General features: G+C 42.0%; 1 protein-coding gene across 3 annotated transcripts in view; it reads left to right on the top strand.

The window, feature by feature from the left end:
• The first annotated feature begins 3,168 nt into the window (after positions 1 to 3,168).
• Positions 3,169 to 18,018, top strand: part of LOC118007302 (disintegrin and metalloproteinase domain-containing protein 17-like) — a 51,242-nt gene continuing 36,392 nt past the window's right edge. Inside the window, exons 1-2 of one of the 3 annotated variants that reach the window (XM_035000329.1) lie at positions 3,169 to 3,454; positions 14,294 to 14,426. In XM_035000329.1, coding sequence (XP_034856220.1) covers positions 3,370 to 3,454; positions 14,294 to 14,426 — 218 coding nt within the window. In that variant the 5' untranslated portion in view covers positions 3,169 to 3,369. Of the gene's footprint in view, positions 3,455 to 14,293; positions 14,427 to 14,780; positions 14,831 to 18,018 lie in introns of those variants that run through there. The other 2 variants (XM_035000330.1, XM_035000331.1) reach the window with 2 other exon arrangements.

The following is an 18,018-nucleotide window of genomic DNA, read 5'->3' as shown; positions in this document are numbered from 1 at the left end:
GTCTCCAGAGGTTGCTGTCAAGCTGTTGGGTTGGGGGACTGCAGTCACCTCAAAGCTCGCCTAAGGCTGGAGAATTCACTTCCAAGCTCACTCACGTAGTCTTTTTTTTTTTTTTTTAATTTTATTTATTTATTTGAGAGAGTGAGTGAGAGACAGTGAGAGAGAGCATGAGTGGGGAGGGGAGGGAGAAGCATGGTCCATGCTGACCAAGGAGCCCAATGAGGGGCTTGATCCCAGCACTCTGGGATCATGACCTGTGCCGAAGGCAGCAGCTTAACCAACTGAGCCACCCAGGCGCCCCTCACTCATGTAGTCTTCAACAAGTCTCAGTTACTTGCTGGCTGCGGGCTGGTGACCTCTATTCCTGTGGGCCTCTCTGGAGGCTTCCTGCATGTTCCACCGAGTGACCTGAGAGAGCAAGCAAGCAAGAGAGCACCGCAGATGGAAGACATAGTCTCTCAAAATCTTTGAAGTGAAATACCATCACTTCTGCTGTATGCTATTGGTACCATGTGTTAGGGGACTGACTATACAGAGTGCGAATAGCAAGAAGCAGGGATCATTGGGGGGCTATTTGGGGGCTGGTGACCACTGTGGCTATCAAATCCCTCAGATATTTATATCCCATTTGGTAAATTCAAAAGAACGACCTCTAACAATTTCAATTTTAAATGTATTTACATACATTATGCTGCAAATTTCATCCTGATCAATTCTTTTGAGGGTAAGAGAATAACAGTTTGAAGACCACTGGCTCAGACTACTTGTTCTTCTATCCAGTGTGTCCCTCTTATCATGTTCCTCTGGCTCTTTATCTCCCCCACGTGGTGTTAATTTATCTTGAAAGATATGGACAACTGATAAATGAAAGACAAACGTCAAATTGGAAATCCTAATTTGGGTAATGATTTGTAAATGGGAGAGACTGCTTCATATCTGGACTGTCCCTGAAAATCCAAGACTTCTGGATATGAATAAGAAAATGTATCAAGAGCTTTACTTTTTAAGAAACAGCATTTATTGGGGCATCTGGCTGGCTCAGTCAGTAGAGCATGCGACTCTAGGTTTGTGGGTCGTGAGTTCAAGCCCCACATTGGGCATGGAGCCTACTTTAAAAAATTAAAAATGGCATTTATTAAACAGCTAAGTGCCTTCCATGAGCAAGACACTGTAGAGCTGTGAAAGACACCAAAAGAATATAATCTAGGATCTACTGAAGTTATAAGCTGGAGAACATGGTGCCTGGATGTTCAGGAGATGATATTCTAATTGTGTTTAAAAATTGTATACAGTGGTCACATTTTTATGGGATACAGTTTTTAAAATTTTTTTATTATTTTTTAGGTAGGCTCCACACCCAGCCTGGAGCCCAAGGCAGAGCTTGAACTCATAACCCTGAGATCAAGAACTGAGCTGAGGGGAGGGAAGGAAAAGTAAGATGAAATCAGAGAGGGAGACAAACCTTAAGACTTTTTTTAAAAAAGAGTTTATTTATTAGAGAGAGAAGAGAGACACCAAGGTGGGGGGAAGGGCAGAGGGAGAGGGAGATGCAGACTCCCTGCTAAGCAGGGAACCCAACGTGGGGCTCCATCACAGGACCCTGAGATCATGACCTGAGCTGAAGGCAGACACCTAACCGACAGAGCCACCCAGGCACCCCTCATGAGACTCTTAATCATAGGAAAGAAACTGAGGGTTGCTGGAGGGTATGTGGGTGGGGGGATGGGGTAACTGGGTGATGTGCCCTCCTTAATGCCCATGATGTAATGGGCACTGGGTGTTACATGCAACTGATGAATAACTGAACTCTGCCTCTGAAACTAATACACTATATGTTAGTTGAATTTAAATGGAAAAAAAAAAAGATGGTTTCTACAAAACAACAACAAAACTGAGCTGAGATCAAGAGCCAGAAGCTTAACTAACTGAACCACCCAGGTACCCCAAGGGATACAATTTTTTTTTTAAGTTGTGTGCAATTTACAGAGGTGAAATTCGGCTTGCTTTTTGATTAAGTATGCCAGATGTTTATATTTAATGAAGGCATACCTCAGATGAACATACCAGGTTCAGTTAAGCCAAAAATGCAAAGCCAGTAACCATGGATAACAACTGTTGGAAAGATGCTGAGATTTTAATGAGGCAAACCACAATGAACCTGTTTAAACCACAGTTTGTGTCTTTTATTAGGAACTAGCCTTGAAAGTTCACCGAGCAAGGCTATATCCTATTCCTAACAATTTACCACTTCATAATGGAGAAAAGCTGTTCGACTCACTCTTAAGTGGAAAATGTGTTATGTCCTACTTGTATAAATTTTAGTTGAACCAAAAGAGCAATAAGCATCCAATGCTTTTAGAATGTTTTTCTCCAGTACTATAAACACTCTCACTCAACTACACAGAGCTAAAATTATACAAAGGAAACCAAATACAAACTGCTTTGGGAAATCTCCAGTCTAAGCTCACGAACCACGCAGAACTGACTTTTTAAAAAGTTGGCTGGAAGATTCTAGCTCCTGTGCTCACACAGATGAGGAGTCAGTGGCAGGATTCTAGAATCTGTAAGAGTTTGCAGACCCTCTGCCCACAGCGCCAAGAAAACGCGCGTTCAGAGTTCGCGTTCATTTCCCTCCACCAAGCCCTGCTCCTTACAACGGACGCCGCCGCTGGCCGCACACTGCACTTGTCTCCGGGAGGCTGGCGCGTGGACCGGGCTTCTCGGCCGTCCTGCGTCCCAGGCGTTTCGTGGTTGGCTCATTCCCGCGACCACACCGGGCCAGGCGCCCCTTCGTGTCCGTCCTGGGCCGCAAGGCTGTTTCTGTGGCCCGTGCAGTGAAAGATACAGGGATCCTAACCAGATGGGGGACCCAGACCACCGAGGCGGGCGGACGCGCTTCTGAAGGCCTCCTCGCGAGCTCCCGCCTCCCCCGCGGCGGTCACCCGAGGACACAGCCGAGGCCAGGATGGGTCGAGTAAGGACGTCTCGCCCAGCATCCGGGCAGGCGCCGGCCGCACCCGGGGGGATGGAAGGGAAGGGCGGAGGGGAGGGGAGGGGGCGGGGCGCCGGCACGGGGCGGGGCGAGCGAGGGGCTCCCGGCATGCCGCGCGGCGCCCGGCTTCCGGCTGTGGGCGGGGCGGGGATCGGCGGCAGCCGGAAGCGGGTTGAGCCGGCCTCTCGGAGCGCCGCCTGCACTTCCGGGGGCCTCAAGCCGGGCTCTAGAGTCTTCCGGTAGGCGGCGCGGGAGGAAAAAGAGGCTTGAGGGGCAGGGCCGGGCGGATCCCCTTCTCTCCCAATGTGAGCAGTGTCCCAGGCCCCCGTCAGGCGAAGGCTGCCCAGAGAGGTGGAGCCGGTGGCCGGGCCGGGAACATGAGGCAGTGTCTCCTCTTCTTGACCAGCGTGGTTCCTTTCGTGGTGGCGCCGCGACCTCCGGACGATTCCCCGGAGCGACTCGGTAAAGACCCGGGAGAGTTGGCTTAGGGCCGGCGCCGGGCGCCTGGAGCGCGCTGCTTTCGGGGAAAAGCAGGGGACCAGGATCTTTCAGGGGCTTAGGGGCGGAGTATTGGACGGTGGCGCGTCCCTAAGTTTTCGTGCAGGAAGGGGGTGTGGCTCTCGGAGTTGAGAGAAGGAAGGGAGAAGGGCTTGTCTTTCTGAATGGGAAAGGGCTACTGGAAGGGGCTCCCGGTAGTGACTGAGGGCCTGGGAGGGGTCTGCCTCCTGAGTTTGTGTTTTGGGATTGTGTTTGGGAAAGCGGTAAGGGGGGTGGTGTTGGCTCGTGTTTGGGGAAGGAGATGTGGTCCAGGTCCCTGCCCTACTAAGGTGTTGCTACCAGAGCCAGGACTTGGGGGGGGGGGGGGGGGTGCGGATAGGAAGGGCCCAAAGCTCCAGCAGCTCTTCCTGGCTCTGCAAGGAGCGAACTAGAATTTCTGCTGTAGGAGGTTCTTTATGTAGTAATCTGGTTGGAAGGCGGTGACTGGAGAACTCATCTTGGACTTGAGTTTTGCGAGCTTTGTACTTAAATTGTAGCTTATTGGGGGTGCTGGGAGGGGGCGCTTGAACCTACCACGCCAACTCTTTGATAACCGCTTGAATGCCTTCCTTGCCATTTTAAACAAAGAAATTATCAGGGATGACCAATTTGATTAGTTTTGAGTCCAGGAAGTAGAGGGTTCATATTTAGATTTTCTCTTTTTTTTTCAACTAACACCTTTTTTGAAATTTAAATTCAATTTACTGTATTATTAGTTTCAGGGGTGGAATTTAGTTGTTCATCGGTTGCATATAACACCCAGTGCTCATTACATCAGGTGCCCTCCTTAATGCCCATCACCCAATTGTCCCCTCCTCCACCCACTCTTATTTAGATTTTCTGAAGAGATTGGATTTTAGGATGGACGTACATTAAGAGATGTGAAATTTGTGTAAACTTACGAAGTGTTAGGATTCTTTGCCTTACAAAAGTTGACATATAAGACAGTTTAGTAATTAAGTATGAAACAGTATATTTTCCCAGTGTGCAAAGTTGATTTTTCATGGTTGTATTGGTCTCCAAATCCCACCATGATTCCATGTGTAGTGTTATGCAGATTGAGACCGCATGTGGGTTTTCTTTATATCTAATTAAAACTTTCACATTAGTTTACTGGCAGTTTTTTTAATGGACAGAAATTGTAATTGACTGAGGGTATTAAAGCTGTTGAGTGTTCTCACCTGAACAGCTGTTTTGTGGTTATCTCAACTTGAAATGGATTACAGGTGACTGGTGTAATGAAAGGCAAGGGAGCTTGTTAGGAAGGGCTGAGATGTGATAAGTCAGTACATACTGAAGGAAAATTTTGAGGTAGTGGTGGTCAGGATGGAGGGATAGAGTAAGGATCTACTTCATAAGGATAAATGTTAATAGAAACAAACATGTATTTTGATATTAAAATTAAATTTTTACTGTAACACAGCTGTTGCATATTTATAATGCTCTTGTTCACAGGTGGAAAAATAAGTAGCATGAATCCTAAGGATGTCCATAGTAAAAAGGAAAACGTTACTTTCTAGATGAATCCTCCACAACATTCACAGATCATGGAGGGGTTTTTTTTGACTGTGTGTTTTTTATTTGCAAAATGCTGACCACCAGTGCCAGAAAAATGCATACATAGCCTTACCCATTTATTCACAAAATGTTAGAAGAGCACATACCGTATGCAAGTATTTTGTGTGGCATTGGAGATAGATCAGACAGTATGCAACTTCAAAAAGCCTTTGCATAGTGGTACAGAGAGATCTAAACAGACAATTCCAAAAACAACATGGAGGAGAGTGATACAATACATTACGGCAAGTATTATTATCATGAAGAGGCACTGAATCTAGCCTGGGAAAGTTATCGAAGGCTCCCTGAAGGAGGTGATACTCAAGCCCAGACTTTAAGTTTAGGTAGGTGAAGAGGGAAAATAAGGACACTCCTTGGTGGGGGCACTTACAAACTGTAGAGCTGAAAGGAACCTTATAGATCATGTTTTAGTTTTTCAAATAAAACAATAGGAAAAATGAGCCTCAGAAAGGTGTAGTGAGTTGTCACATTCTCACAGTGATAAGTATATGCCTTGTGGGTATTTTTTCTTCTGAAGAATGACTGTGTGTGTGTGTGTGTGTGTGTGTGTGTTTGATGGCTCCAGATGTGATTAGTTGCTTAGCTTTACCATTATTTAGATTGAACTGGTCAAGATCAAAGAGTAGTTTTATAGTTAAAGAGTGTGGTTTATTGTAGTCTGCTCGTCTTATAAATGTTACCAGAAACTCAGTATTAAATTTCTTTTTTAAGTAAACACTACCCGCCATGTGGGGCTCAAACTCACAACCCTGAGATCAAGAATTGCATGCTGTACCAACTGAGCCAATAAGGTGCCCCTCAGTACTAAATATTGATTAGGGATTTGATAACTTTTTTTTTTAATTTTACTTATTTATTTGAGAGAGATAGTAAGAGTGGGTTAGGTGCAGAAGGAGAGGGAGAGAGAGAGAAGCAGACTTCCCGCTGAGCAGGTAGCCTGACGTGGGGCTCGATTCCAGGACCCTGAGATCATGACCTGAGCTGAAGGCAGATGCTTAACCGACTGAGCCACCTAGGCACCCTGGGATTTGACAACATTTTTCTGAAGGATAGAAACGTATACTAGAATCCTGGCTTTTGGAGTACTCCACAGGACACCCAAGATGATTTCAATTGAACTGTTATGAATTGCAAAATTCAGGAAAGTTATGAGTCATGTGAACTTAGTCATGATGATATCTTGTTGAAGTTGCAGCTGGGGTGTATAAGTCTCACTCTGATTTCAAAAGTGTTTTCCCTTTGTGTTACTTTTAATAAAAGAACATGTAGTGGGTGGAGGGAAAAAATACAGGTCACAGATGAGGGATGAAGGTTTGTATCTGAAACATTTTGAAATTTACCTTGAGGTTATTGGTGTGGGGATTCTCCACATTGCAGTGCTTGTTTTTCATTATTGACAGCCCCATTTTGCTCAATATTTTGACATCTGGCTTCCTCTTTTGATGTTAATTTTGCTTACAAGCTACATTCCTTTGAAACTGAAACACTTAACCACCCTAACTGTTCCAAGGGAGATTTTAATGCCAGTCTGCTTTGAACTAGTCGAAGAGATAAACTGTATTTCTAGAATAGAATGAAGAGTTAAGCAGAGAGCCATGGTGGAGACATTGGGAGAAATCCTTTTGGCTTTTACTGAGTTTCCAGAACATTAAGTGTAGGTGTCCTTTGAGGCCAAATGTCATTGATTTTTGGGTTCTTTACCATTTTGTATTTGTGAGGGATGGTGTTTTCAGTTGGAAGTATAATTTAAAGAAAGTCTGAAAAAGATTGATGGAGGGAAAGAGGAGTAGGAAATTGGTTTTACTGAGGTAGGGAAGCGAAATAAAGTGCTTTTTCATATATCCCTTAACTTAGCCCTAAAATCAACCAAGGGATTGGTATCTACCTCCCCACACCGCTTCTTTCTCTCTTCCTTTCTTTTCTTTTAACATGAGTTGTAGGCCCTGACAAGTCTCATCTGCTGCTCTGGTTTCACTTACATTTGATTGTTATTCTGATAACTACTAAATATGTACTCTGATCTAGACTTGTTCGCTGAAGCTCCATACTCATGTATCCAACTGCCCACTTGATATTATGGAAGTAGTCTCATTGCCTAACCTGAATTTGTGTCCCTTTCAGCTACAGAGCTGTATGGACCAATCCCGGTTTCCTTAGAGATTCCCTTGGGTTGTGCAGACTTTTATTTGGGCTCAGAGTTTCCGTGTGACTGATCTTGCTGGAGAATCTTGGCCCTGGTGAAGAGTTCTTGATAGGGAATTACTGAGGCAGCTCATCCTCCATCCCCCCTAACTGGTGTAAACCCAGAAAGTTAAGTTTTTAGTTCCCAGGCTCTGGGCTCCACTGCCTAGCAGAGAGCACTGTTCTCCTTTTCCTCATCCTTTAGTCCCAGGGAGGGATTCACCCACATCTGGGGCCTACTTCACAGTAACTTGGCCAGGTCACTGCCTTCTCCTGCATCATTTGGGGAGTCCTGAAGTGCATTCAGGTCTCATGTGTCTTCTACACAAGCAGACTGAACACTTCATAGCAGTCCTGGCTTTTTCTTTTCCACTTCTGACACCAGAAGATGACACTGATAGTGTCATCTTGGGAAACTCTTTGTACTCCACACAGCAGAGCAGTTGAGAGTGAGCAGAGGGCTACAGGGGTTCTGCATTATACTTGCAAGTTATAGTCCAAGAATATTCAATTTATTGCAAAAAGAAAAGAGAAATTAAGTAAAAAGTCCACAAGTGTTCCTGGACTCTTTTCATACAACAGTTGATTGTTTTTATCCTGGGACACCTGGGTGGCTCAGTGGGTTAAGCATCTGCCTTTGGCTCAAGTCATGATCCCAGGGTCCTGGAATCGAGTCCCACATCGGGCTCCCTGCTCAGCGGGGAGCCTGCTTCTCCCTCTGCCTGACGCTCCCCCTGCTTGTGCATACTCTCTGACAAATAAAATCTTTAAAAAAATAAAAAATAAAACTTAAAAAAAATTGGTTTTGTCTTAAAAGTGTTGACTCTGGGCTTGATGAAAGAAATATGGGTATAGTTTGTCACTGTATCAGTCAGTGGCCATAAGAGCATATCCCAGAGATGAAACAATTTGGGTGTAAAAGAAGGATGGAGTGGTAGGTTTCTGAAATCTATAGGCCACTTCACACCTACATCGAGAAAGCCAGTTTATTGCAGGCCTGAAGCTCCAGCTTTCTCCTTATTCTTTGAGAACATACAGAAGGAATGAAGTATCAGCTGCTTTTTACTGCTCATGTCAGTGTTGAAAATCATACAGAACAGATTTGATTTCTCCCTGCCTAAAATCACTGTGACTTACCAGTAACATAACTGCAAATATATGATAACTTAATGCAGAAAAATCCTATATAAATGAACAATGTAATTGTAAACTATATGAGGAACGAGATGTAGTGTGGAACTCCAGAATCTTTCAACATCCAGCTGTTCCCTTCTGTCAACTCCTCCCCCAAACCTACTCCTACTCGTGTTTTTTTTTTTATCTCTGTGAATGTGGTGCCGCTATCCACCCACGTACCTATGCCAGAAACCTGGGGGTCTTTTCATGATCTCTGCCTGGATTGCTTGGCTGCTTACTAGCGGATTTCCCAGACTCTGGTCTTCTTCCCTTCTAACCCACGCTCCACCCTGCAGTCACAGTGAAATTTCTTACAGCTGTTGCCTTATGCACAGTCCAAAATCCTTAACTTAGTTCCCTGGCCCTTTGTGACCGAATTCTGCCTGCCTCCAGCCTCACACCTCTTCCCATCTGTGTGCCGTTGTGTCCTCCGGCTTCAGTGAGTTGCTTTCATTTCTTTGAGAATTATGCTCTGTGTTTCTTGGGGACCTCAGCGTATGTGTTAGGCCCTCTACTTAGAACCCTGTCCTTTCTTTCTCTTGGCGGTCTCCTCATCCTTTTGGTCTTAACTTCAATACTGTTTCCCTGGGAAAGCATCCTTGGCTCGCCAGGCAGGGGTCATCCTCCTGCTCTGTCCTTCCATAACTTCCTGCCACTTCCTCTCCCTTGGTACTTTACATACTTTATAATTTTTGTGTATGGTGGTCTTTCCTCCAGTGTCATAATATCAGAAATACATTCCTCTTTCTTTCCATTATATCCCTAGTGCCTGGAAGGTGGAACATTTTCAGTAAATGTTGAAGAAATGAATAGGACGGGTCTGGTGGAAGGGAGGAAAATGAAGTGCAGAATGTGTATGCAGGAAAGGAGCGGTGGGGGTGGCAAAGATACAAAAGCAGTAAGGGAGGATAGCGTCTCTAAGACTAGAAACTAACTGGACACAGGAGGCCGAGTGAGGGAAACCATAGCATGTGGCAGAGAAGAGCGGGGAGGGTTGGGCAGGGGATACCTAAATAAAGTAGTGCTCTAGTTTGACCTTTTGAATTGTGTCTGTTGTTTTCTAATTTTGTGTTTGTAGCCAGCTAAAATGAGAAAAGCTCAGTTGTTTACTGCTGGACTGCTGGAACAACTTGTAGAAAGCCGGGAAGGTGTTCCCTGGGCAGCCATTGTGGAGTGCTAAGAAAGATAATTAAGTGGCTTGTACTTAAGTTTATTGAGAGATTTGGATATAGATAAAAGATAAACTCTTGGGAAGTGTTTCAAATTCTGTTGAAAAAGCTATAGGAAGTTGAGATTACCAGTGGTTGGAATTTTGGAGGTGAAGTAGGGTGAAATGCCAAGTATCTGAGAGGCTCCTTGCTGGTGAAGGGCTTAGTGAGAGCAGGATCTCTGCTTGTGGCATGAGGGGGGTGCCTGTATCATGTTGTCTGGAATGGCTCCAGGGCATCCAGTGTGAGGTATCTAGTTATTATAAGAGGACAAATTACAGTTGAAACACATTAGTTAGGTATTTTAAAGTGCTTTAGCAAGCTACATTTTAAAAGTGCTTATTATGGAAAATACACGTAAAGATAACCAGTGATGTTACTTTCGTGCCCTTTCTTTTTTCTAGACCTATTTTTATACATAGTTAAGATCATGCAATATGAATAGTTTTTTTAATCTATGCTTGTTTATTTAATATTATAGTGTAAGTATTTTCCCATGTTCTTAAAAATCTGTTGTTACCAGCATTTTTAATAATTGGAGATTTTTCTTTTGTCATTTGGAAGTGCTATAATTTATCTGTTTCTCCATTATTTACCTTGTTTCTGATTTTTGTTCTTAAAAATAATGCAAGGCTGAACAAGGACCGTCTTTGTGCCTAAAGCTTTATCTTCACTTTGAGCTGCTTCCTTGAGCCCAGTTCATTGGTTTTCAAACCTGAGTGCATGAGCATCACCTGGAAGGCATGTTAAACACAGATCACTGGGCCTCAACCCAAGGATTTCTGACTTGAGTAGGACTGAGAGGAGACCTGAAAACTGGCCTTTCTAACAAGTTCCCAGGTGATGCTGCTGGTGTGGGGACCACACTTTGAGAACAACTGGCTTGTGTTATTGACAATGACACTACAGTATTGAGGTTAAGTTTCTCAGGCAGTAGGAGTGATTATGATCTTGAATGAAACTGAATTCATGTACCAACCTGTATCAGGGAAGTTGAAGAGCTGTAAAGGATTGTATCAGCATCTCAGCACTGAGGATTTGTGCAATTTGTAGACACAGCAATGCTGTTTTTTGCAAGGTGCTGTGCTGGGTTTTGTGAGGTAAGGGTACTGTGAATAATACAGCCCAGCTCCCTTTTGGCTGTTTTACAGTCTATTTGTGAGAGAAGACAAATATAATACAAAAGTGCCAGAAAAAAGGTATTAACAAACGGCTACAGAATTCAGAGGGAGGCGAGGCCATGTTTGGTTAACACATCAAAAAGTAGGAGGCCAAGAAGTAGAAGGTCCAGGAAGAGCTAGGTTTTGTTTTTGTTTTTTTTTAAGATTTTTATTTATTTGACAGAAGGTGCGAGAGAGCGCAAGCACAAGCAGGGGGAGCGGCAGGCAGAGGGAGAGGGAGAAGCAGGCTACCCACTGAGCAAGGAGCCTGATGTGGGGCTTGATTCCAGGACCCTGGGATCATGACCTGAGCCGAAGGCAGATGCTTAACTGGCTGAGCCACCCAGGCGCCCCTAGGAGATACAGATATACACACACACACGTATATAGGCAATATATATGTATATTTAACTTTTAAAAAAATTATTTAAAGTAGGCTCCACACCCAGTATGGGGCTTGAACTCATGACCCCGAGCTCAAGAGTCTCACACTCTACCGACTGAGCCATGCAGGCACCCCAGAGCCAGGATATTTTTAAGGAGTTTCACAAGTATGACATCAGTGAAGCTTGGGGTTTTCAGCCAGAGAAGTTCAAGTTCAAATCTTGGTTCTGTGCTAAATTAGCTTTGTGATGTACTTCTCCCTGAGCTTGTTTCTTCGTCTGTAAAAAGGGGATACTACATCAGGTATGTTTGTACAGATTACATAATAAAACACCCAGCAAGGTGTCTTGTAGGAAACACACACTCGAAAATTGTTGAATAGGGACACCTGGCTGGCTCAGTCGGTAGAGCATGTGAATCTTGATCTTGGGCCCATGAGTTGGAGACCCACGTTGGGCGTGGAGCCTACATTAAAAAAAAAAAAGTTGAATAAATGGTAAGCTGCTTGAAGGTTTTTCATTGGTGCGGCTAAGCCTTGTAATTAACAAGGCCAAATCACCAAGGACCATCTATTGCCATAAAAGTGACTGATGCCTTTTCAAACAGCCTTTCTACGGATTAAATTTTAAAGGACGTTTTGTTGATGGAAAACGAGTGGTACCCAACAGATGTCAACTTTGCTGCCACTCTATTTAATATTATCTTGAGTTAGAGACTTGGATGGGTTTTTTTTTTTTAAGATTTTTTGCATTTATTTTAGAGCAAGCATGTGCACATTGGGGGAGGGGCAGAGGGAGAAAGAGAGAAACAGACTCCCCACTGAGCGCAGAGCCCCACACAGGCTCTCATGAGCCTGAGATCATGACCTGAGCCGAAATCAAGAGTCGGTAGCTTATCCGCCTGAGCCACCCAGGTGCCCTGATTTGGATGGACTTTGATGAAATTTACTTTCATCATATAACATCATGCTTACCTCTTGTTTTCTTCAGGTTTGCCTAAATATTGTGTAACAGTGAAGCATCTTTCTTTTGACCACTCTTTATAAACGGGCCCTGCCTACTCCCTGTCTTTGCTGTTCTGCTTTAATGTCCATAGCACTGACCTATATTGTGCATTGTCTCTCCCACACTAAAACGAGTGCTGCAGTAGGCAAGGACTTTGCTCTATTTAATGCTATATCAGTACTGAGACCAGAGCCTGGCATATAATAGTGAATTAATGAATTGGTGAGTGAAGAAGAGGGAGAAGAGGCAGGAGAAGAGTACTGGGTCAGTTCTTTTAAAAGTGGTCTTGTGGGCATATTGTAAACTCAGGAACAATATACTTGTATTTTAAGCTCCTGGTGCTATATTTTAAGGACATTCTAAGTCCAGTGGAATGATTTTGAATACCATTGCTTCTGTAGTGATATTTGTTGAGAGAAAAGGAAAGCATCAGCTCAAATATTTTTAGACAGTTTCTACAGAGATTTCAGTCACCAAAATTCTCTTCCAAAAATCCTCCTGATTTTGGAAGAGGCAGCAGAGTTGCTGATGAAAAGTGACTTAATGGGTATCATATCCTTTATAGTGTTTACTTTTGCTCTGTACCAAATAAAAACATTTTGTTTTATCTTTAGGGCGGCACATGTTTGCTTTTCTTGGGTTCCAAGTCAATCGGGTAAAATAATTAATGTTGGTTTTTTTTCAGGGATTAGTTTGGTCATATCACTTCTAATGTCCAGTGGATTGATCATTCTGTGTCTGTGGGGGCAGCAGTGTTTGGGATATTACCACTCTTTTGCTCTTTAATTTGGAATATGTAATTTCTCTGTAAAGATTTACTTTCTGTTCGCTCAGGCCATTAATACTTTTGTTCATTTGTTCCTCTTTCATACTACACATCAATTGATAAGGAATTGATGTAGCCCAGCCTAGCAGTGGTCAGGTCAAGTTGGTCACCTTCATCTTAGAAATTCTAAACAGGCAAGCCAGAAATGCCTTGAATTTAGAATTTAGCTGATAATGTAATATGACACTCTGAGATAGCAAAATTATTAGTATCTAGTATGAATATGAACTCATGTTCAGATTCCCCAATTGTCACAAATATCTTTCCAGGTTGATTGTTTGATGTAGGATCCAAAAAGGTTCACACATTGGCTTGCTTGCTGTGTTCTTGTCTAGAGTAGTCCCTGCTTATCTGTGGGGGGATACGTTCCAAGACCCCCAGTGGATGCCTGAAACTGTGGATAGTATTGAACCCTATGACGGAATGTTTTTCCTGTACATACCTACCTACGGTAAAGTTTATTTCTAAATTAGGCATAACAAGAGATTAACAACAGTAATAATAAAACAGAACAATTATAACAATAGACTGTAATAAAAGTCACATGTGGTCTCTCCCAAAATCTTTTTTTTTTAAGTGAGCTCTCTGCCCAACGTGGGGCTTGAACTCACAACTCCAAGATCAAGAGTTGCATGCTCTACCGACTGAACCAGCCAGGCGCCCCCCTCCTCAGATCTTATTTTACTGTACTTACCCTTCTTGTGATGCTGTGAGATGATAAACTGCATACATGTTGAGGTGAAGTGAAGTGAATGATGTAGGCATTTTGACCTGGTGTTAGGCTCATGTATACTGACCTCCTGACAGACCACAGCTGACCTCAGGTAACTGAAACCTCGGAACTTGAAACCTCAGATAAGAGAGGACCACTGTATTATGTCTCTGCCTGTCCCTTCTTTCCCATACCATTTATTTCCTGAAGAAATTGGGTCATTTATTCTGTAGGAATTCTGACATTCTGGATGTGGCTGATTGCTTCCTAAGGTTGTTAGTTAATTTGGCAGTCTAATCCCTTTATGTCTTAAAAACTGGAAGTTAGGTCTTGATTAAATTCAGGTTTAATTTGTGGTTTGTTTTTTTTTTTTGCTTTTTATTTATCTGTTTTGGCAAGAACGCTTCATAGGTTGTGCTTAGCACTTCAAAATGCGTTATGTCAGAAAGAGTTTGTTGTCAGACCTTGTCATTTTAGTGATATTAAAATTGATTAGTAAGTTTAGGTGTTAATAACCTTTTTACCTTCGTTTCAGAAAAGCTTGATTCTTTACTCTCAGACTACGATATCCTCTCTTTATCCAATATCCAACAGCACTCAGTAAGAAAAAGGGATCTACAGGCCTCAACACATTTAGAAACACTACTGACTTTTTCAGCTTTGAAAAGGTAATTTGAACTATTTATAAAAAAATATTGGGGCAATGGGGGACTTAGTTTGGCAAAAGTAGAAAAATAAGGGTGTTTACTGGAGTCTTAGGAAGTTACCTTTTAAAAATTTGTAATTGATATAATTACAGTCATAATTCTTATATTACTTATTGCTTATTCTAAAATTCATAGTGATGATTATTAAAAACAAGCAAATGGGTATTCCAAAGGTATTAATGATGGTAATAATGTTTGTGGGATTCTAACAAAGGATTTTAATTAATTGCATGATTTATGATACCTTAAAATATTGTATGCTACTTTAGAACCATCAACTGTGTACTAAATATTATCTTCATTTTATATGTGAAGACACTGAGGTTTAGAGATCAAGGATTTGTTCAGGACCCCACAGCCTTGTGGTAAGCTGGATAGAGAAATCAGTGCTCTGTGTATATTGAGTTCCTCTTACATTGTGGCATAAATTGATGTGGTCTTTTCTTTCTTTTCTTTTGCTTTCTCTTATGTTTTGCAGATATAAATCTGTTAGATAATTGCAGGCCTCTTTCTGAAGTCTTTTTAGGGAGCTTTACTAATATCAAAACACAATGAGAGGTGTAAATGGACTGAATCACTCTGAATTTGTAGGTTAGGCCTTCCCCAACAAATGGGGAAGGCCTGTTTTTATTTTTTATAATCTTTTTTATTTTTTTAAGATTTTATTTATTGAGAGAAAGAGAGAATGAGCAGGGGGAGGGGCAGAGGGAGAAGCAGACTCTCTGCTGAGCAGGGAGCCCAATGTGGGGCTCGATCCCAGGACCCTGGAATCATGACCTGAGCTGAAAGCAGATGCCTGATGTGGGGCTTGATTCCAGGACCCTGGGATCATGACCTGAACTGAAAGCAGATGCTTAACTGAGCCGCCCAGGCGCCCCCCAAGAAATACTTTTTAAAAAGAAAGTAATACATAAACTTGGTTTAAAAAGCAAACTATGGAGGGTATAAGAAATTTTCGCTTCTCCTCAAACTTCGCTGACCTAGAGAGGTTTCCCAAATTAACCTCTAAAAGATTTTAATGCATATTTTTTGCATGTAGATCTGTGTACATGTAGGTAATATAGATAAGTATATATACCTCCTTTTTAAAAGCTGTATAAATATTCCTGTTGCATAGAATTGTAACGATTTGTTGGCTAATAACTTATAAATACATATCGTTTAACCGAAGTGATTTTTGTTTTCTATAGCAAACAGTGCTCCAATAAATATCTTTGTGAATATACTCTGTCTAGGTATTTTTACAGGATACATTCCTGAAAGGAGAATGAGTCAAGGGTATACATACTATAAATGTTTACAGATGTTACCATATTTCTTCCTAAAGACATTAGCCCAATTTATTCTTCTAGCAGCAGTGTATGAGCTTACCTGTTTCCTGTTGTCCTTGGCAATAGGTTTTATCAGCCCTTAATTTTTGTCCCTGTGAAAGGGGATGGTGTCTCATATTTGTCTTGATTTTCATTTTGTGTGAAATTGAGCATCTTTTCACGTGTTTATAAGTGATTTATTTTTCTGTGTCTCCCTTTTCGTATCCTTTTACCATTTTTCTGATTGGTTTATTTGGATCCTGAACTGTGGTCATGCTTAGTATATTTATCATATGTGTAACTGATATTTTATGCAGATATATTTTACAGTATCTTTTTGGTATTTTTTTTTAGTTATTGCCATCATTCTTAGATTATTTTTGAATAATTTCTGTCAGAGTTCATGTCAAAATATTGTCATATTGGTTATCCAGCTTCCAGACCTATAGCCAATTTGAACAGTGATGATAATAATAATCATAGTCTATCTGCTACTTATTTTGTGTAATTTACTTGAGGAGGCACTTTGCACATGCTGTCTCTAATTCTCACTGTGCTCCACAAAGTTTTTGTTACTCTGCTTTTGGGGAAAAAAATTGAGACTCAGAGAGGTTGAGTAACTTGCTCAAGGTCACTCAGCTAGTGAATGGAAGATAAAGGATTTGAATACAAGCCTGTGCTGTTTCTGCTGTGCAGATAGGGATTTTGGTGAAGGAGCGGATATAGTATTTTTTTTTTTAAAGATTTTATTTATTTGTTTGTTAGAGAGAGCACAAGCAGGGGGAGAGGCAGGCAGATCAAGAAGCAGGCTCCCCACCGAGCAGGGAGCCCGATAAAGGACTTGATCCCAGGACCCTGGGATCACGACCTGAGCCGAAGGCAGCCGCTTAACCGACTGAGCCAGTCAGGCATTCCAGGAGCGGGTATAGTATTAAGAGATAAATTAGGAGCAAAGGATAAGGGGAAAACTGCAAAATAAGAACTCAAAATTTAGCTTTCTCGGTTTTTTTTTTTTAAGTTAGGTTTGAGGTGGCTCGTAGAGTCTTTTCTATGGGGGGAAATACTCTCATAACCTCACACATTCCTCTCTTTCAGGTCTCATAGATGACATTGGTTCTTTAAGAAAATGTTCAACAATATCTACATATTATCTCTCTGTGTAAAGAAGCAGGGAGATTTGTAATTTATTTTACAGGGTTTCCATCTTAAGGGTTGTTTTTTTTTTCAAGATTTTATTTATTTGAGAGAGTGAGAGGGAGCAGAAGCTGGGAGTGGAGCGGAGGCAGAGGGTGAGGGAGCAGACTCCCCACTGAGCAGGGAGCCAGAGGTGACTTGGGGCTTAATCCCAGAAGTCTGGGATCATGTCCTGAGCCAAAGCTAGGTGCTTAACCAACTGAGCCACCCAGGCGTCCCCATCTTAAGTGTTTAAATGGAAATGTATCTAACTGTGTAGGAGAACTTTGGATCAGGTACTTTAAAATAGTTTATTTAACCCTGAAAACTATTCAGTTATTAGTAGGTGGCATTATGGTATTATTTTCATTTGTAGATCAAGATACTTAGATTCAGAGATTAAGGCCATGAGTAAGTGGTGGAAACAGGATTTGAGCTAGGTTTGTCAGACTCCAAGGCCCTTTCTGTTACGCTGTGTTAAAAGAAAACGAAGTGGGATATTTGAAATGATCAGTTTATATAGGGCCGAACTTACCAATGTGAAGCTGCTCATTAGTTAATGGTAATTGTAAATGATTAGATTTTCTGGTTTTAGACAGTAGTGGAAGGCAAGGTAATTTAAACCAAGGTCATAAAATTAAATTTGTATATGATTATTATAATAGCAGTTGAAAAGCATGGAAACACTGAGAAATTGTATGAGAAGTTAAAAAGTAATTTTATAAAGAAAAAACCTGAAATTTGCCAAGAAGTTAACATTTCCTCTGTTTTATAAATCAAGAAATACTATTATTCTAAAGTAATGAAAAAGTTAAAAATATTGTTTTAATACTTTTTGATAATGTTACTTTTTTTTTTTAATGTTGCACCTTTAAAAAAGGATTTAGATATTTCTCTTAAAAGTGAAATATCTCAAATTATTTGAAGAGGGATAGAACTAGTAAAGAAATGGAAGTGATACAGGGGCGCCTGGGTGGCTCAGTTGGTTAAGCGACTGCCTTCGGCTCAGGTCATGATCCTGGAGTCCCTGGATCGAGTCCCTGGATCGAGTCCCGCATCGGGCTCCCTGC

The sequence above is a fragment of the Mirounga leonina genome, unplaced genomic scaffold, assembly GCF_011800145.1.
Source record: "Mirounga leonina isolate KUSES-001 unplaced genomic scaffold, KU_Mleo_1.0 Mir_117, whole genome shotgun sequence".
Taxonomy (NCBI): domain Eukaryota; kingdom Metazoa; phylum Chordata; class Mammalia; order Carnivora; family Phocidae; genus Mirounga; species Mirounga leonina.
The sequence above is the reverse complement of the archived record's forward strand: the minus strand, read 5'-3'. Positions and strand labels throughout refer to the sequence as shown.